Genomic DNA, 21147 nt, shown 5'->3' with positions numbered 1-21147 from the left:
ACGACAGGGAAATATAATACAACCATTAGACTACAGGGTAATATTATACAACCATTAGACTACAGGGATAGAGTAACATAATACAACCATTAGACTCCAGGGTAATATAATACAACCATTAGACTACAGGGATAGAGTAATATAATACAACCATTAGACTACAGGGATAGAGTAATATAATACAACCATTAGACTACAGGGATAGAGTAACATAATACAACCATTAGACGACAGGGAAATATAATACAACCATTAGACTACAGGGAAATATAATACAACCATTAGACTACAGGGTAATATTATACAACCATTAGACTACAGGGAAATATAATACAACCATTAGACTACAGGGTAATATTATACAACCATTAGACTACAGGGAAATATAATACAACCATTAGACTACAGGGTAATATTATACAACCATTAGACTACAGGGATAGAGTAACATAATACAACCATTAGACGACAGGGAAATATAATACAACCATTAGACTACAGGGTAATATTATACAACCATTAGACTACAGGGATAGAGTAACATAATACAACCATTAGACTATAGGGTAATATAATACAACCATTAGACTACAGGGAAATATAATACAACCATTAGACTACAGGGTAATATAATACAACCATTAGACTACAGGGAAATATAATACAACCAATAGACTACAGGGTAATATTATACAACCATTAGACTACAGGGATAGAGTAACATAATACAACCATTAGACGACAGGGATAGAGTAATATAATACAACCATTAGACGACAGGGATAGAGTAATATAATACAACCATTAGACTACAGGGAAATATAATACAACCATTAGACTACAGGGAAATATAATACAACCATTAGACTACAGGGAAATATAATACAACCATTAGACTACAGGGAAATATAATACAACCATTAGACTACAGGGTAATATAATACAACCATTAGACTACAGGGAAATATAATACAACCAATAGACTACAGGGTAATATTATACAACCATTAGACTACAGGGATAGAGTAATATAATACAACCATTAGACTACAGGGATAGAGTAATATAATACAACCATTAGACGACAGGGAAATATAATACAACCATTAGACTACAGGGTAATATTATACAACCATTAGACTACAGGGATAGGATAATATAATACAACCATTAGACTACAGGGTAATATAATACAACCATTAGACGACAGGGATAGAGTAATATAATACAACCATTAGACTACAGGGAAATATAATACAACCATTAGACTACAGGGAAATATAATACAACCATTAGACTACAGGGATAGAGTAATATAATACAACCATTAGACGACAGGGAAATATAATACAACCATTAGACTACAGGGTAATATTATACAACCATTAGACTACAGGGATAGAGTAACATAATACAACCATTAGACTCCAGGGTAATATAATACAACCATTAGACTACAGGGATAGAGTAACATAATAATACAACCATTAGACGACAGGGAAATATAATACAACCATTAGACTACAGGGAAATATAATACAACCATTAGACTACAGGGTAATATTATACAACCATTAGACTACAGGGAAATATAATACAACCATTAGACTACAGGGTAATATTATACAACCATTAGACTACAGGGAAATATAATACAACCATTAGACTACAGGGTAATATTATACAACCATTAGACTACAGGGATAGAGTAACATAATACAACCATTAGACGACAGGGAAATATAATACAACCATTAGACTACAGGGATAGGATAATATAATACAACCATTAGACTACAGGGATAGAGTAATATAATACAACCATTAGACAACAGGGAAATATAATACAACCATTAGACTACAGGGTAATATTATACAACCATTAGACTACAGGGATAGAGTAACATAATACAACCATTAGACGACAGGGAAATATAATACAACCATTAGACTACAGGGTAATATTATACAACCATTAGACTACAGGGATAGACTAACATAATACAACCATTAGACTATAGGGTAATATAATACAACCATTAGACTACAGGGAAATATAATACAACCAATAGACTACAGGGTAATATTATACAACCATTAGACTACAGGGATAGAGTAACATAATACAACCATTAGACGACAGGGATAGAGTAATATAATACAACCATTAGACGACAGGGATAGGGTAATATAATACAACCATTAGACTGGCGGACTGGTGGAGAAGAGGTATTCGGAGTGGACTACTCGAGAATGTTCAGTGTACTACTCGAGAATGTTCAGTGTACTACTCGAGAATGTTCAGTGGACTACTCGAGAATGTTCAGTGGACTACTCGAGAATGTTCAGTGGACTACTCGAGAATGTTCAGTGGACTACTCGAGAATGTTCAGTGTACTACTCGAGAATGTTCAGTGTACTACTCGAGAATGTTCAGTGTACTACTCGAGAATGTTCAGTGTACTACTCGAGAATGTTCAGTTTATTACTCGAGAATGTTCAGTCCCTGGACAATACAGTAGACGAGCTCAGGGCGAGGATCTCCTTTAGAGAGACAACAGGGACAGTAACATAATCCGTTTCAAGGAATCATGGCTCTCTCCGGGTATAATGTCCCCGTCCATACAGCCAGCTGGGTTCTCAGTACATCGCGCAGACAGGAATAAAGAACTCTCCGGGAAGAAGGAAGGCAGAGGTCTATGTTCCATGATTATACTAACAATCAAGTAAGTTCTAACACATTGCCTGTAGTACTCGTGCTTCAAACACTCTGGACGGGGACGGCTACAAGCCCTAGGCCTCACTGCGGTAGATCAGATCACGACTCCATTCTGCATCTCCCTTCCTATAAGCAAAAAATCCAAAAGGAAGTACCCGTGCTAAGGGCTAATCAACATGGTCTGACCAATTAGAATCCATACTTCAAGATTGTATTGATCACGCAGACAGGGCTATGTTCCGGGTTGCCTCAGAATAACATCAATGTCAAATCCAACTGTATTTGCCACATGCGCCGAATACAACAAATGTAGACTTTACCGTGAAATGCTTTACTGTCAAGCCCTTAACCAACAGTGCAGTTCAGGAAGAAAATATTTACCAAGTAGACTAAAATAAAAAGCAACACAATAAGAAAAACGAGGCTATATACAGGGGTACCGATACCGAGTCAGTGTGCAGGGGTACAGGCTAGCTGAGGTAATGACAACCATTAGACGACAGCGAAGGAAGTGACTATGCATAGGTAACAAACAGCAAGCAGCAGCAGCAGTGTACAAAACAAATGGGGGGGGGTCAATGTAAATAGTCCGGGTGGCCATTTGATTAGGTGTTTAGGAGTCTTATGGCTTGGGGGTAAAAACTGTTGAGAAGCCTTTTTGTCATTGACTTGGCACTCCGGTGTAGGGCAGGAGACTTGGAGATAGGTCCCCAGATCCTCAAAATGTTCTACAGCTGCATCAACAAGAGTCTCGTGTCGACTACAGGAGACCCGGGCCGCGTCGACTACAGGAGACCCGGGCCGCGTCGACTACAGGAGACCCGGGCGCGTCGACTACAGGAGACCCGGGCCGCGTCGACTACAGGAGACCCGGGCCGCGTCGACTACAGGAGACCCGGGCCGCGTCGACTACAGGAGACCCGGGCCGCGTCGACTACAGGAGACCCGGGCCGCGTCGACTACAGGAGAACGGGGCCGCGTCGACTACAGGAGAACGGGGCCGCGTCGACTACAGGAGACCGGGGCCGCGTCGACTACAGGAGACCGGGGCCGCGTCGACTACAGGAGACCGGGGCCGCGTCGACTACAGGAGACCGGGGCCGCGTCGACTACAGGAGACCGGGGCCGCGTCGACTACAGGAGACCGGGGCCGCGTCGACTACAGGAGACCGGGGCCGCGTCGACTACAGGAGACCGGGCCGCGTCGACTCACAGGAGACCGGGCCGCGTCGACTACAGGAGACCGGGGCCGCGTCGACTACAGGAGACCGGGGCCGCGTCGACTACAGGAGACTCTGGCCGCGTCGACTACAGGAGACTCTGGCCGCGTCGACTACAGGAGACTCTGGCGCGTCGACTACAGGAGACTGGGGCCGCGTCGACTACAGGAGACTGGGGCCGCGTCGACTACAGGAGACTGGGGCCGCGTCGACTACAGGAGACTGACTGCGTCGACTACAGGAGACTCTGGCCGCGTCGACTACAGGAGACTCTGGCCGCGTCGACTACAGGAGACTCTGGCCGCGTCGACTACAGGAGACTGGGGCCGCGTCGACTACAGGAGACTGGGGCCGCGTCGACTACAGGAGACTGGGGCCGCGTCGACTACAGGAGACTCTGGCGCGTCGACTACAGGAGACTCTGGCCGCGTCGACTACAGGAGACTGGGGCCGCGTCGACTACAGGAGACTCTGACGCGTCGACTACAGGAGACTCGGGCCGCGTCTCCTGTAGTCTAGTTAACCACCTGATGCTCCTGCATGGAGTGGTGATGGCAGGGCAGTGACAGGTACATGGTGGTTACCAGGTAACAAGGCTGGCACTGCCACACGGATGTCAATCATGTCCTGAGTCCAGACAGAGCAGACCAGCTGGTGTGGGGGAGGGGTATGCAGATTCCCAGCTCTCTGCCAGCTCCGCCCACCTCGTCACAACAGATAAGAGTGTCTGCTGAATGACTTATGTCATACTATTTGATACTGGTCCTCCGTGGGAATCGACTGAGTCAGACGGGACATACAGTCGTCACGTTTCCTGTCCTGAAACGCCATGCTGCTACCTAGGTGGGGTGGAAACAGTCTATCAGTCTCACCTCACTGCTGCTGTCCTGGATGACTCTGTAGAGAGCTGGCACCAGAGACCTCTTCAGGTGAAGGCTGCCTGCATAGGTGGAGATGTGAGTTTCTGGTAGAGTCTGGAGAAATAGAAACAGACAGGGTATAAACATCCCTTCACAGTATAAGTTTAGTCCAGTTGTCACGAGATACTTTTCTTTCTAGCGTAATCATGCCGAAACAGCGGCAGCCTTTAAAAAGCAACAAGTCCTTTTGAAAACGACCTGTGTGTCATCAATAAGAGTCAGAAAGTTATTCTAGTGTCAAATGTGAGTGTAAGCTCACAGAACAGAGCTCCGGGCAGCCGGCGGAAATGGAGGAAAACTCGCCTCCCTGCGGACCTGGCATCCTTTCACTCCCTCCTCTCTACATTTTCCTCCTCTGTCTCTGCTGCTAAAGCCACTTTCTACCACTCTAAATTCCAAGCATCTGCCTCTAACCCTAGGAAGCTCTTTGCCACCTTCTCCTCCCTCCTGAATCCTCCCCCCCTCCCCCCCCCTCCTCCCTCTCTGCAGATGACTTCGTCAACCATTTTGAAAAGAAGGTCGACGACATCCGATCCTCGTTTGCTAAGTCAAACGACACCGCTGGTTCTGCTCACACTGCCCTACCCTGTGCTCTGACCTCTTTCTCCCTCTCTCTCCAGATGAAATCTCGCTTCTTGTGACGGCCGGCCGCCCAACAACCTGCCCGCTCGACCCTATCCCCTCCTCTCTTCTCCAGACCATTTCCGGGGGACCTTCTCCCTTACCTCACCTCGCTCATCAACTCATCCCTGACCGCTGGCTACGTCCCTTCCGTCTTCAAGAGAGCGAGAGTTGCACCCCCTTCTGAAAAAACCTACACTCGATCCCTCCGATGTCAACAACTACAGACCAGTATCCCTTCTTTCTTTTCTCTCCAAAACTCTTGAACGTGCCGTCCTTGGCCAGCTCTCCCGCTATCTCTCTCAGAATGACCTTCTTGATCCAAATCAGTCAGGTTTCAAGACTAGTCATTCAACTGAGACTGCTCTTCTCTGCATCACGGAGGCGCTCCGCACTGCTAAAACTAACTCTCTCTCCTCTGCTCTCATCCTTCTAGACCTATCGGCTGCCTTCGATACTGTGAACCATCAGATCCTCCTCTCCACCCTCTCCGAGTTGGGCATCTCCGGCGCGGCCCACGCTTGGATTGCGTCCTACCTGACAGGTCGCTCCTACCAGGTGGCGTGGCGAGAATCTGTCTCCTCGCCACGCGCTCTCACCACTGGTGTCCCCCAGGGCTCTGTTCTAGGCCCTCTCCTATTCTCGCTATACACCAAGTCACTTGGCTCTGTCATAACCTCACATGGTCTCTCCTATCATTGCTACGCAGACGACACACAATTAATCTTCTCCTTTCCCCCTTCTGATGACCAGGTGGCGAATCGCATCTCTGCATGTCTGGCAGACATATCAGTGTGGATGACGGATCACCACCTCAAGCTGAACCTCGGCAAGACGGAGCTGCTCTTCCTCCCGGGGAAGGACTGCCCGTTCCATGATCTCGCCATCACGGTTGACAACTCCATTGTGTCCTCCTCCCAGAGCGCTAAGAACCTTGGCGTGATCCTGGACAACACCCTGTCGTTCTCAACCAACATCATGGCGGTGGCCCGTTCCTGTAGGTTCATGCTCTACAACATCCGCAGAGTACGACCCTGCCTCACACAGGAAGCGGCGCAGGTCCTAATCCAGGCACTTGTCATCTCCCGTCTGGATTACTGCAACTCGCTGTTGGCTGGGCTCCCTGCCTGTGCCATTAAACCCCTACAACTCATCCAGAACGCCGCAGCCCGTCTGGTGTTCAACCTTCCCAAGTTCTCTCACGTCACCCCGCTCCTCCGCTCTCTCCACTGGCTTCCAGTTGAAGCTCGCATCCGCTACAAGACCATGGTGCTTGCCTACGGAGCTGTGAGGGGAACGGCACCGCAGTACCTCCAGGCTCTGATCAGGCCCTACACCCAAGCAAGGGCACTGCGTTCATCCACCTCTGGCCTGCTCGCCTCCCTACCATTGAGGAAGTACAGTTCCCGCTCAGCCCAGTCAAAACTGTTCGCTGCTCTGGCCCCCCAATGGTGGAACAAACTCCCTCACGACGCCAGGACAGCGGAGTCAATCACCACCTTCCGGAGACACCTGAAACCCCACCTCTTCAAGGAATACCTAGGATAGGATAAGTATCCTTCTCACACCCCCCTTAATGATTTAGATGCACTATTGTAAAGTGGCTGTTCCACTGGATGTCAGAAGGTGAATTCACCAATTTGTAAGTCGCTCTGGATAAGAGCGTCTGCTAAATGACTTAATTGTAATTGTAATTGTAAGTATAGCAACAGGATAATTCTGGTCATGAAGGCTGGTCTAAAACAGAGAACGGAACATGTGTGTCACAACAGGTAAATGAAGGTTGGGTTTTGATTTGACGATGTCCATTTGCCCACTAACATGGAGTGAACAGCTGCGGTGATCGCTCTCTATCCAATATCATACATCGAGACAGACATGCTCAGCAGCTCCAACTGTTTCCAGAAAACAACACATCACACGTTTTAACTTGAGAAATACTGCATCAAACACCTTAGATGTCAAACTCCTCAACTAAAACATCCTCAGCAAAAACATGATAATTAATGACACATTTCTTGAGTTATCGCTGATTGATTCTGTGGATTTTGAGGAAGTGAAATAGGCATTATAACAGGCTGTACTGCCAGACCAGTAAGGGTCAGTAGAGGGAGAGGAGGCAGCCCCCACCCTCTGTACTGCCAGACCAGTAAGGGTCAGTAGAGGGAAGGAGGCAGCCCCCACCCTCTGTACTGCCAGACCAGTAAGGGTCAGTAGAGGGAGAGGAGGCAGCCCCCACCCTCTGTACTGCCAGACCAGTAAGGGTCAGTAGAGGGAGAGGAGGCAGCCTCCACCCTCTGTACTGCCAGACCAGTAAGGGTCAGTAGAGGGAGAGGAGGCAGCCTCCACCCTCTGTACTGCCAGACCAGTAAGGGTCAGTAGAGGGAGAGGAGGCAGCCTCCACCCTCTGTACTGCCAGACCAGTAAGGGTCAGTAGAGGGAGAGGAGGCAGCCTCCACCCTCTGTACTGCCAGACCAGTAAGGGTCAGTAGAGGGAGAGGAGGCAGCCTCCACCCTCTGTACAGAGAGACAGAGTGACAGAGTGACAGAGTGACAGAGTGACAGAGAGACAGAGTGACAGAGTGACAGAGTGACAGAGTGACAGAGTGACAGAGTGACAGAGTGACAGAGTGACAGAGTGACAGAGTGACAGAGTGACAGAGTGACAGAGTGACAGAGTGACAGAGTGACAGAGTGACAGAGTGACAGAGTGACAGAGTGACAGAGTGACAGAGTGACAGAGTGACAGAGAGACAGAGAGACAGAGAGACAGAGAGACAGAGAGACAGAGAGACAGAGAGACAGAGAGACACTGCCAGACCAGTAAGGGTCAGTAGAGGGAGAGGAGGCAGCCCCCACCCTCTGTACTGCCAGACCAGTAAGGGTCAGTAGAGGGAGAGGAGGCAGCCTCCACCCTCTGTATTGCCAGACTAGTAAGGGTCAGTAGAGGGAGAGGAGGAAGCCTCCACCCTCTGTACTGCCAGACTAGTAAGGGTCAGTAGAGGGAGAGGAGGAAGCCTCCACCCTCTGTACTGCCAGACCAGTAAGAGTCAGTAGAGGGAGAGGAGGCAGCCCCAACCCTCTGTACTGCCAGACCAGTAAGGGTCAGTAGAGGGAGAGGAGGCAGCCCCCACCCTCTGTACTGCCAGACCAGTAAGGGTCAGTAGAGGGAGAGGAGGCAGCCTCCACCCTCTGTACTGCCAGACCAGTAAGAGTCAGTAGAGGAGGCAGCTTCCACCCTCTGTACTGCCAGACCAGTAAGGGTCAGTAGAGGAGGCAGCTTCCACCCTCTGTACTGCCAGACCAGTAAGGGTCAGTAGAGGGAGAGGAGGCAGCCTCCACCCTCTGTAATGCCAGACCAGTAGTTTGTGTCTGTATTTCAGGGTCCTCAGCTTGCAGCAATAACACTACTTCCTCCCTGACGTCACTCACAGCTGTCTGGACTCGAGACTCGAGCCCCCCCCCTTAGCCCTCGCAGAGACACAGATCGAGTCAGAGAGACAAAGACAGAGAGAGAGAGACAAAGACAGAGAGAGAGAGACAAAGACAGAGAGAGAGAGACAAAGACAGAGAGAGACAAAGACAGACAGAGACAGACAGAGACAGACAGAGACAGACACAGACAGACACAGACAGACACAGACAGACACAGACAGACACAGACAGAGACAAAAGAGAGAGAGACAAAGACAGAGAGAGAGACAGAGAGAGAGACAGACAGAGACACAGACAGAGACACAGACAGAGAGACAGACAGAGACACAGACAGAGAGACAGACAGAGACACAGACAGAGACACAGACAGAGACACAGACAGAGACACAGACAGAGACACAGACAGAGACACAGACAGAGACAGAGACACAGACAGAGACACAGACAGAGACACAGACACAGAGAGAGACAAGAGAGAGAGAGAGAGAAAGAGAGAGAGAGACAAAGAGAGCGACAGACAAAGAGACAGAAACAGAAAGTGTGTGTGTGCGTGTGCGTGCGAGAGAGAGAGAGAGAGAGAGAGAGAGAGAGCGACAGAAACAGAGACAGTGTGTGTGTGTGTGTGTGTGTGTGTGTGTGTGTGTGTGTGTGTGTGTGTGTGAGAGAAAGAGAGAGAAGGGTCTGTAACTTGATGACAAACAGCACAGGCACCAGTTGGGGAGACAGATGGACATATCAACGGGGGTATGTATTAGGGGTGGGAATTAACCTCACCATTCGACATTATCACCATATTTAGGTGTCGATACGATATGTACTGTGATTCTATATGTTTGCTCACTGTATGTCTGCTGCAGAGAGATGAGTTCATGACTCAAATGAGTTCAGTCAGGGAAATAAAACCGTGCTGAAAACATGTTGTCTCACTATTTAAAAACAAGATGGAGGACAAGCTATAGGATGTTTTGGTGCAGATAGAGCTGACCAGCCTAGCTAACACTACCTAGCAAATAGATACTTGAGTTCAAGTATGAATATAAATATTGGTCAATGTAACAAGATGGACCCCCCCAACCACTGGTTTGTATGGGGTGGGGGGGTTAGAGTCATGTCTGCGACCCACCTTGAATTCCGACAACCATTCCTCCACCACTCCTCCCTGCTCTGAGCCCAGCATCTTCCTCACACACCTAGAGAGGAGAGGGGAGAGAGACAGGAGGGGGAGAGAGACAGGAGGGGAGAGAGACAGACAGACAGGAGAGGAGAGAGGGAGAGAGACAGGAGGGGAGAGAGACGGAGAGAGACAGGAGGGGAGAGAGACGGAGAGAGACAGGAGGGGAGAGAGACAGACAGACAGGAGGGGAGAGAGACAGACAGACAGGAGGGAGAGAGACAGACAGACAGGAGAGAGACAGGCAGGAGAGAGACAGGCAGGAGAGAGACAGGCAGGAGAGAGACAGGCAGGAGAGAGACAGACGAGACAGGACAGGAGAGAGACAGGACAGGAGAGAGACAGGACAGGAGAGAGACAGGAGCGGAGAGAGACAGGAGCGGAGAGAGACAGGAGAGCGGAGAGAGACAGGAGCGGAGAGAGACAGGAGCGGAGAGAGACAGGAGCGGAGAGAGACAGGAGCGGAGAGAGACAGGAGCGGAGAGAGACAGGAGCGGAGAGAGACAGGAGCGGAGAGAGACAGGAGCGGAGAGAGACAGGAGCGGAGAGAGACAGGAGCGGAGAGAGACAGGAGAGAGACAGGAGCGGAGAGAGACAGGAGAGAGACAGGAGAGAGACAGGAGCGGAGAGAGACAGGAGAGAGACAGGAGAGAGACAGGGAGCGGAGAGAGAGAGACAGACAGGAGCGGAGAGAGACAGGAGAGAGAGAGGAGAGAGAGAGACAGACAGGAGAGGAGAGAGACAGGAGAGGAGAGAGGGAGAGAGACAGGAGAGGAGAGAGACAGGAGAGAGACAGGAGAGAGACAGGAGAGGAGAGAGACAGGAGCGGAGAGAGACAGGAGACAGGAGCGGAGAGAGACAGGAGAGGAGAGAGACAGGAGAGGAGAGAGACAGGAGAGGAGAGAGACAGGAGAGGAGAGAGACAGGAGAGGAGAGAGACAGGAGAGGAGAGAGACAGGAGAGAGACAGGAGAGGAGAGAGACAGGAGAGGAGAGAGACAGGAGAGGAGAGAGACAGGAGAGGAGAGAGACAGGAGAGGAGAGAGACAGGAGAGGAGAGAGACAGGAGAGGAGAGAGACAGGAGAGGAGAGAGAGACAGACAGGAGAGGAGAGAGAGAGACAGACAGGAGAGGAGAGAGAGAGACAGACAGGAGAGGAGAGAGAGACAGACAGGAGAGGAGAGAGAGAGACAGACAGGAGAGGAGAGAGAGAGACAGACAGGAGAGGAGAGAGAGAGAGACAGAGAGGAGAGAGAGAGAGAGACAGGAGAGGAGAGAGAGAGACAGGAGAGGAGAGAGAGAGACAGGAGAGGAGAGAGAGAGACAGGAGAGGAGAGACACAGACAGGAGAGGAGAGAGACACAGACAGGAGAGGAGAGAGACACAGGAGAGGAGAGAGACACAGACAGGAGAGGAGAGAGACACAGGAGAGGAGAGAGACACAGGAGAGGAGAGAGACACAGGAGAGGAGAGAGAGACAGGAGAGGAGAGAGAGATAGGAGAGGAGAGGAGAGAGAGAGAGAGATAGGAGAGGAGAGAGAGAAGAGAGAGACAGGAGAGGAGAGACAGGAGAGGAGAGAGACAGGAGAGAGACAGGAGAGGAGAGAGACAGGAGAGGAGAGAGACAGGAGAGGAGAGAGACAGGAGAGGGAGAGAGACAGGAGAGAGAGACAGGAGAGGAGAGAGAGACAGGAGAGGAGAGAGAGACAGGAGAGGAGAGAGAGACAGGAGAGGAGAGAGAGACAGGAGAGGAGAGAGAGGAGAGAGACAGGAGAGGAGAGAGAGGAGAGAGAGACAGGAGAGGAGAGAGAGGGAGAGAGAGACAGGAGAGGAGAGAGAGGAGAGAGAGACAGGAGAGGGAGAGAGGAGAGAGAGACAGGAGAGGAGAGAAAGGAGAGAGACAGGAGAGGAGAGAGAGAGAGATAGAGAGGAGAGAGAGAAGAGAGAGACAGGAGAGGGAGAGAGACAGAGAGGAGAGAGACAGGAGAGGGAGAGAGACAGGGAGGAGAGAGAGACAGGAGAGGAGAGAGAGGAGAGAGAGAGAGGAGACAGGAGAGGAGAGAGAGGGAGAGAGAGACAGGGAGAGAGAGGAGGGAGGAGAGGAGGAGAGACAGACAGGGAGAGGAGAGAGATAGGAGAGGAGAGAAGAGAGAGACAGGAGAGGAGAGAGACAGGAGAGGAGAGACAGGAGAGGAGAGAGACAGGAGAGAGACAGGAGAGGAGAGAGACAGGAGAGGGAGAGAGACAGGAGAGGGAGAGAGAGGAGAGAGAACATGTTAACTCATTAGACCTGTTAACAGACTTGTTTTACTAACAATATCTGTGTCAATATCGCATAATCAACTTGCTTACAACCTGTTGTGGTATTCGCCTGACTGTTGTCATCAACGAGAAACTGGGTGTGCTGTCATTTGACTTCATTACTCAAAATGACCTCGCCGAAGCAGACATTTTCACAGTGAAAGAGGCTTTATCTACGTTGGTTGGTGATAGGGATTAGGACACGACCTTGCACTTTGAAAAGAGATGATATTAAGTTGAGTGAAATAAGTAAATAGTAGATACGTGTTTGATGCTGTGAAACAGCTCTCAGATTAGCAAGTCCTGTCAACTTTGTTGGAACAGATGAGCACATCAGCAGTGGAGCTCAAATGATTATTCTGGGTCTCATGGAAATAGCTGACTATATACAGCTAAACACTGCAACAAACTAGTTGGTTGTTTTGTCTCGTTTCTACGGATGTAATTCATATGGAAATGGCTCAAGCTGCTTGCTATATCTAGCTACTTTCTGACAGAACACAATGTGTATACACTGACAATCACAAGTCTATCTTTCTAGAGATTAATAGAGGTGTACCCCAGGGTTCCATTTTAGCTCCTGTGTTGTTCTCAATTTTTATTTATGATCATTTATGATTTGGAAATGGGATGCAACCAGCAAAGTTATATCTATATGCAGATGATACATTCATGTGCTCCTTCTCTGGTTCAGGCTGTTGAAGAGCTCCAGACTGTGTTTCAGTCACTGCAGGCCTCCCTTTATGGTCACAAACTGGTCTTGAATGTACAAAAAACTAAATTCATGACCTTTACCAGAGCTAGAACTCTGGCAGAGAAGGTTAGCATGGTCACATCTGGTGGCTCATTGAAAACGTGTCATCCTACAAATACCTAGGTATTTGGCTGGATGACAAGTTGTCCTTTAAAGTTCATGTGGATAATCTTGTGAGGAAGCTTAAATTGAAATTGGATTTTTATGTTTGCAATAAGGCTTGCTTCCCGCTTATGGCTAGAAGCTTGTTCGGCCACTTTTCTCTCTCCACTTTGATTGTGGTGACTTGTTGTATATGCATGCAGCCTCCTCTGTCTAACAGAGACTGGACTCTGTTTATCATGCAGCCTCCTCTGTCTAACAGAGACTGGACTCTGTTTATCATGCATCCTCCTCTGTCTTAGAGACTGGACTCTGTTTATCATACAGCCTCCTCTGTCTAACAGAGACTGGACTCTGTTTATCATGCAGCCTCCTCTGTCTAACAGAGACTGGACTCTGTTTATCATGCAGCCTCCTCTGTCTTACAGAGACTGGAATCTGTTTATCATGCAGCCTCCTCTGGCTAACAGAGACTGGACTCTGTTTATCATACAGCCTCCTCTGTCTAACAGAGACTGGACTCTGTTTATCATGCAGCCTCCTCTGTCTAACAGAGACTGGACTCTGTTTATCATGCAGCCTCCTCTGTCTTAGAGACTGGACTCTGTTTATCATGCTGCCTCCTCTGTCTTAGAGACTGGACTCTGTTTATCATACAGCCTCCTCTGTCTAACAGAGACTGGACTCTGTTTGTCATGCAGCCTCCTCTGTCTAACAGAGACTGGACTCTGTTTATCATGCAGCCTCCTCTGGCTAACAGAGACTGGACTCTGTTTATCATGCATTCTTGGGCTTTATTACAAATGCCAAGTCCCTCACCCACCATTGCACCTTGTACCAAATGGAAGGTTGGACCTCACTTTATATATCTACAAAGCCCTTTTAGGTAAACTCCCTCTTTACCTCTGTAGTCTGGTCTCCTTCACCCCAGCAGGTAAACTCCCTCTTTACCTCTGTAGTCTGGTCTCCTTCACCACCAGCAGGTAAACTCCCTCTGTAGTCTGGTCTCCTTCACCACCAGCAGGTAAACTCCCTCTTTACCTCTGTAGTCTGGTCTCCTTCACCACCAGCAGGTAAACTCCCTCTGTAGTCTGGTCTCCTTCACCCCCAGCAGGTAAACTCCCTCTTTACCTCTGTAGTCTGGTCTCCTTCACCACCAGCAGGTAAACTCCCTCTGTAGTCTGGTCTCCTTCCCTAAAAGCAGGTAAACTCCCTCTTTACCTCTGTACATTTACATTACATTTAAGTCATTTAGCAGACGTAGTCTGGTCTCCTTCACCACCAGCAGGTAAACTCCCCTCTTTACCTCTGTAGTCTGGTCTCCTTCACCACCAGCAGGTAAACTCCCTCTTTACCTCTGTAGTCTGGTCTCCTTCACCACCAGCAGGTAAACTCCCTCTTTACCTCTGTAGTCTGGTCTCCTTCTCCTCCAGCAGGTAAACTCCCTCTTTACCTCTGTAGTCTGGTCTCATTCACCACCAGCAGGTAAACTCCCTCTTTACCTCTGTAGTCTGGTCTCCTTCACCTCCAGCAGGTAAACTCCCTCTTTACCTCTGTAGTCTGGTCTCATTCACCACCAGCAGGTAAACTCCCTCTTTACCTCTGTAGTCTGGTCTCCTTCACCACCAGCAGGTAAACTCCTCTTTACCTCTGTAGTCTGGTCTCCTTCACCACCAGCAGGTAAACTCCCTCTACCTCTGTAGTCTGGTCTCCTTCACCCCCAGCAGGTAAACTCCTCTTTACGTTACCCAGTCTGCTAGGTGGTTGATATGTTACCAGACCCAGTCTGCTAGGTGGTTGCTATGTTACCAGACCCAGTCTGCTAGGTGGTTGATATGTTACCAGACCCAGTCTGCTAGGTGGTTGCTATGTTACCAGACCCAGTCTGCTAGGTGGTTGCTATGTTACCAGACCCAGTCTGCTAGGTGGTTGATATGTTACCAGACCCAGTCTGCTAGGTGGTTGATATGTTACCAGACCCAGTCTGCTAGGTGGTTGATATGTTACCATACCCAGTCTGCTAGGTGGTTGATATGTTACCAGACCCGGTCTGCTAGGTGGTTGCTATGTTACCAGACCCGGTCTGCTAGGTGGTTGCTATGTTACCATACCCAGTCTGCTAGGTGGTTGCTATGTTACCAGACCCAGTCTGCTAGGTGGTTGCTATGTTACCAGACCCAGTCTGCTAGGTGGTTGCTATGTTACCAGACCCAGTCTGCTAGGTGGTTGCTATGTTACCAGACCCAGTCTGCTAGGTGGTTGCTATGTTACCATACCCGGTCTGCTAGGTGGTTGCTATGTTACCATACCCAGTCTGCTAGGTGGTTGATATGTTACCATACCCAGTCTGCTAGGTGGTTGCAATGTTACCAGACCCAGTCTGCTAGGTGGTTGCTATGTTACCATACCCAGTCTGCTAGGTGGTTGCTATGTTACCAGACCCAGTCTGCTAGGTGGTTGCTATGTTACCATACCCAGTCTGCTAGGTGGTTGCTATGTTACCAGACCCAGTCTGCTAGGTGGTTGCTATGTTACCATACCCAGTCTGCTAGGTGGTTGCTATGTTAACAGACCCGGTCTGCTAGGTGGTTGCTATGTTACCATACCCAGTCTGCTAGGTGGTTGATATGTTACCAGACCCAGTCTGCTAGGTGGTTGCTATGTTAACAGACCCAGTCTGCTAGGTGGTTGCTATGTTACCAGACCCAGTCTGCTAGGTGGTTGATATGTAACCATACCCAGTCTGCTAGGTGGTTGCTATGTTACCAGACCCAGTCTGCTAGGTGGTTGATATGTAACCATACCCAGTCTGCTAGGTGGTTGATATGTTACCATACCCAGTCTGCTAGGTGGTTGATATGTTAACAGACCCAGTCTGCTAGGTGGTTGATATGTAACCATACCCAGTCTGCTAGGTGGTTGCTATGTTACCAGACCCAGTCTGCTAGGTGGTTGATATGTAACCATACCCAGTCTGCTAGGTGGTTGATATGTTACCATACCCAGTCTGCTAGGTGGTTGATATGTTAACAGACCCAGTCTGCTAGGTGGTTGCTATGTTACCATACCCAGTCTGCTAGGTGGTTGATATGTTACCAGACCCAGTCTGCTAGGTGGTTGCTATGTTACCATACCCAGTCTGCTAGGTGGTTGCTATGTTACCATACCCAGTCTGCTAGGTGGTTGCTATGTTACCATACCCGGTCTGCTAGGTGGTTGCTATGTTAACAGACCCAGTCTGCTAGGTGGTTGATATGTTACCAGACCCAGTCTGCTAGGTGGTTGCAATGTTACCAGACCCAGTCTGCTAGGTGGTTGCTATGTTACCAGACCCAGTCTGCTAGGTGGTTGCTATGTTACCAGACCCAGTCTGCTAGGTGGTTGCTATGTTACCAGACCCAGTCTGCTAGGTGGTTGCTATGTTACCAGACCCAGTCTGCTAGGTGGTTGATATGTTAACAGACCCAGTCTGCTAGGTGGTTGCTATGTTACCATACCCAGTCTGCTAGGTGGTTGATATGTTAACAGACCCAGTCTGCTAGGTGGTTGCTATGTTACCATACCCAGTCTGCTAGGTGGTTGATATGTTAACAGACCCAGTCTGCTAGGTGGTTGATATGTAACCATACCCAGTCTGCTAGGTGGTTGATATGTTACCAGACCCAGTCTGCTAGGTGGTTGATATGTTAACAGACCCAGTCTGCTAGGTGGTTGCTATGTTACCATACCCAGTCTGCTAGGTGGTTGATATGTTACCAGACCCAGTCTGCTAGGTGGTTGCTATGTTACCATACCCAGTCTGCTAGGTGGTTGCTATGTTACCATACCCAGTCTGCTAGGTGGTTGCTATGTTACCATACCCGGTCTGCTAGGTGGTTGCTATGTTAACAGACCCAGTCTGCTAGGTGGTTGATATGTTACCAGACCCAGTCTGCTAGGTGGTTGCAATGTTACCAGACCCAGTCTGCTAGGTGGTTGCTATGTTACCAGACCCAGTCTGCTAGGTGGTTGCTATGTTACCAGACCCAGTCTGCTAGGTGGTTGCTATGTTACCAGACCCAGTCTGCTAGGTGGTTGCTATGTTACCAGACCCAGTCTGCTAGGTGGTTGCTATGTTACCAGACCCAGTCTGCTAGGTGGTTGCTATGTTACCAGACCCAGTCTGCTAGGTGGTTGCTATGTTACCAGACCCAGTCTGCTAGGTGGTTGCTATGTTACCAGACCCAGTCTGCTAGGTGGTTGCTATGTTACCAGACCCAGTCTGCTAGGTGGTTGCTATGTTACCATACCCAGTCTGCTAGGTGGTTGCTATGTTACCATACCCAGTCTGCTAGGTGGTTGCTATGTTACCATACCCAGTCTGCTAGGTGGTTGCTATGTTACCAGACCCAGTCTGCTAGGTGGTTGCTATGTTACCAGACCCAGTCTGCTAGGTGGTTGCTATGTTACCAGACCCAGTCTGCTAGGTGGTTGCTATGTTACCATACCCAGTCTGCTAGGTGGTTGCTATGTTACCATACCCAGTCTGCTAGGTGGTTGCTATGTTACCAGACCCAGTCTGCTAGGTGGTTGCTATGTTACCAGACCCAGTCTGCTAGGTGGTTGCTATGTTACCAGACCCAGTCTGCTAGGTGGTTGATATGTTACCATACCCAGTCTGCTAGGTGGTTGCTATGTTACCATACCCAGTCTGCTAGGTGGTTGCTATGTTACCAGACCCAGTCTGCTAGGTGGTTGCTATGTAACCATACCCAGTCTGCTAGGTGGTTGCTATGTTACCAGACCCGGTCTGCTAGGTGGTTGCTATGTTACCATACCCAGTCTGCTAGGTGGTTGATATGTTACCAGACCCAGTCTGCTAGGTGGTTGATATGTTACCAGACCCAGTCTGCTAGGTGGTTGCTATGTTACCAGACCCGGTCTGCTAGGTGGTTGCGATGTTACCATACCCAGTCTGCTAGGTGGTTGATATGTTACCAGACCCGGTCTGCTAGGTGGTTGCGATGTTACCATACCCAGTCTGCTAGGTGGTTGATATGTTACCAGACCCGGTCTGCTAGGTGGTTGATATGTTACCAGACCCAGTCTGCTAGGTGGTTGATATGTTACCAGACCCGGTCTGCTAGGTGGTTGCGATGTTACCATACCCAGTCTGCTAGGTGGTTGCTATGTAACCATACCCAGTCTGCTAGGTGGTTGATATGTTACCAGACCCAGTCTGCTAGGTGGTTGCTATGTAACCATACCCAGTCTGCTAGGTGGTTGCTATGTTACCAGACCCGGTCTGCTAGGTGGTTGCTATGTTACCATACCCAGTCTGCTAGGTGGTTGATATGTTACCAGACCCGGTCTGCTAGGTGGTTGCTATGTTACCATACCCAGTCTGCTAGGTGGTTGCTATGTAACCATACCCGGTCTGCTAGGTGGTTGATATGTTACCAGACCCAGTCTGCTAGGTGGTTGATATGTTACCAGACCCAGTCTGCTAGGTGGTTGATATGTTACCATACCCAGTCTGCTAGGTGGTTGATATGTTACCAGACCCAGTCTGCTAGGTGGTTGATATGTTACCAGACCCAGTCTGCTAGGTGGTTGCTATGTTACCATACCCAGTCTGCTAGGTGGTTGCTATGTAACCAATTCCAGTCTGCTAGGTGGTTGCTATGTTACCAGACCCAGTCTGCTAGGTGGTTGCTATGTAACCATACCCAGTCTGCTAGGTGGTTGCTATGTGACCATACCCAGTCTGCTAGGTGGTTGATATGTTACCAGACCCAGTCTGCTAGGTGGATATGTAACCATACCCAGTCTGCTAGGTGGTTGATATGTTACCATACCCGGTCTGCTTGGTGGTTGATATGTTACCATACCCGGTCTGCTTGGTGGTTGATATGTTACCAGACCCGGTCTGCTAGGTGGTTGCTATGTTACCATACCGGTCTGCTTGGTGGTTGCTATGTTACCATACCGGTCTGCTAGGTGGTTGCTATGTTACCAGACCCGGTCTGCTAGGTGGTTGCTATGTTACCATACCCGGTCTGCTAGGTGGTTGCTATGTTACCATACCCAGTCTGCTAGGGGGTTGCTATGTTACCATACCCGGTCTGCTAGGTGGTTGCTATGTTACCATACCCGGTCTGCTAGGTGGTTGCTATGTTACCATACCCGGTCTGCTAGGTGGTTGCTATGTTACCATACCCGGTCTGCTAGGTGGTTGCTATGTTACCATACCCAGTCTGCTAGGTGGTTGCTATGTTACCATACCCAGTCTGCTAGGTGGTTGCTATGTTACCATACCCAGTCTGCTAGGTGGTTGCTATGTTACCATGCCAGTCTGCTAGGTGGTTGCTATGTTACCAGACCCGGTCTGCTAGGTGGTTGCTATGTTACCATTCCTGGTCTGCTAGGTGGTTGCTATGTTACCATACCCAGTCTGCTAGGTGGTTGATATGTTACCAGACCCAGTCTGCTAGGTGGTTGCTATGTTACCAGACCCAGTCTGCTAGGTGGTTGCTATGTTACCAGACCCGGTCTGCTAGGTGGTTGCTATGTTACCAGACCCGGTCTGCTAGGTGGTTGCTATGTTACCATTCCTGGTCTGCTAGGTGGTTGCTATGTTACCATACCCAGTCTGCTAGGTGGTTGATATGTTACCATACCCAGTCTGCTAGGTGGTTGCTATGTTACCAGACCTGATCTCCCAGGTGGTTGCTAATATAATAATAATAATAATAATAATAATATAAAAATATATCCCATTTAGCAGACGCTTTTGTCCAAAGCGACTTACAAGTCGGCTGGGGCCACTACTTTTGCATATGGGTGGCCCCAGTGGGAAACGAACCCACGACGCTTGGCGTTGCAGCGCCATGCTCTACCGACTGAACCTTTGCTACTTAAAGTCCCCAGGACATTCACACTGTTAGGCAAGACGGCCTTCTCTTCTTGTGCACCAGTGGTATGGAATCGTCTACAATCCATTAGTCATCTAAAATCAAATCAAAGTTTGTCACGTGCGCCAAATGCAACAGGTTGGTCGCCAATTGAGGTAGTATGTATAGTTAAAGTGATATGTGATAAACAGAGAGCAGCAGCAGAGTAAAAGAGGGGTTGGGGGGGCCTCACAATGTAAATAGTCCAGAACCATTTTATTACCTGTTCAGGAGTCTTATGGCTTAGGGGTAAAAACTGTTGAGAAGACTTTTTGTCCTAGACTTGGCACTCCGGTACCACTTGCCATGCAGTAGTAGAAAGAACAGTCTATGACTGGGGTGTCTGGGGTCTTTGACAATTTTTCGGGCCTTCCTCTGACACCGCCTGGTGTAGAGGTCCTGGATGGCAGGCAGCTTAGCCCCAGTGATGTACTGGGCTGTACGCACTACCCTCTGAAGTGCGTTGCGGTCAGAGACCGAGCAATTGACGTATCAGGCAGTGATGCAACCAGTCAGGATGCTCTCGAAGCTGCAGCTGTAGATAGAACCTTTTGAGGATCTCATGACCCATGCCAAATCTTTTTAGTTTTCTGAGGGGAAATAGGCTTTGTCGTGTCCTTTTACGACTGTCTTGGTGTGTTTGGACCATTCTGGTTTGTTGTTGATGTGGACACCAAGGAACTTGAAGCTCACAACCTGCTCTACGACAGCCCCATCGATGAGAATGGGGGTGTGCTCGGTCCTCCTTTTCCTGTAGTCTACAATCAACTCCTTAGTCTTGGTTACGTTGAGGTATAGGTTATTAGTTATTGGTGTGAGCCATTACCAACCTTTCAAAGCACTTCATGGTTACGAACGTGAGTGCTAGGGGACAGTAGTCATTTGGGCAGGTTGCCTGTGTGTTCTTGGGCACAGGGACTATGGTGGTCTGCTTGAAACATGTTGGTATTGCAGACTCAATCAGGGACATGTT

At 49.0% G+C, this 21147-nt stretch overlaps 1 protein-coding gene across 1 annotated transcript in view; it reads right to left on the bottom strand.

Annotated features, from left to right (window-relative positions):
- The window catches only part of LOC135518894 (hyccin 2-like), a 326139-nt gene that overhangs the window by 156877 nt on the left and 148115 nt on the right, over positions 1 to 21147 (bottom strand). Inside the window, 2 exon segments of the mRNA XM_064943845.1 lie at positions 4812 to 4913; positions 10039 to 10105. Coding sequence (XP_064799917.1) covers positions 4812 to 4913; positions 10039 to 10092 — 156 coding nt within the window. The 5' untranslated portion in view covers positions 10093 to 10105.

The sequence above is a fragment of the Oncorhynchus masou genome, chromosome 29 (assembly GCF_036934945.1).
Source record: "Oncorhynchus masou masou isolate Uvic2021 chromosome 29, UVic_Omas_1.1, whole genome shotgun sequence".
Lineage (NCBI taxonomy): Eukaryota > Metazoa > Chordata > Actinopteri > Salmoniformes > Salmonidae > Oncorhynchus > Oncorhynchus masou.
This window is presented reverse-complemented; position numbering and strand designations above follow the sequence as displayed.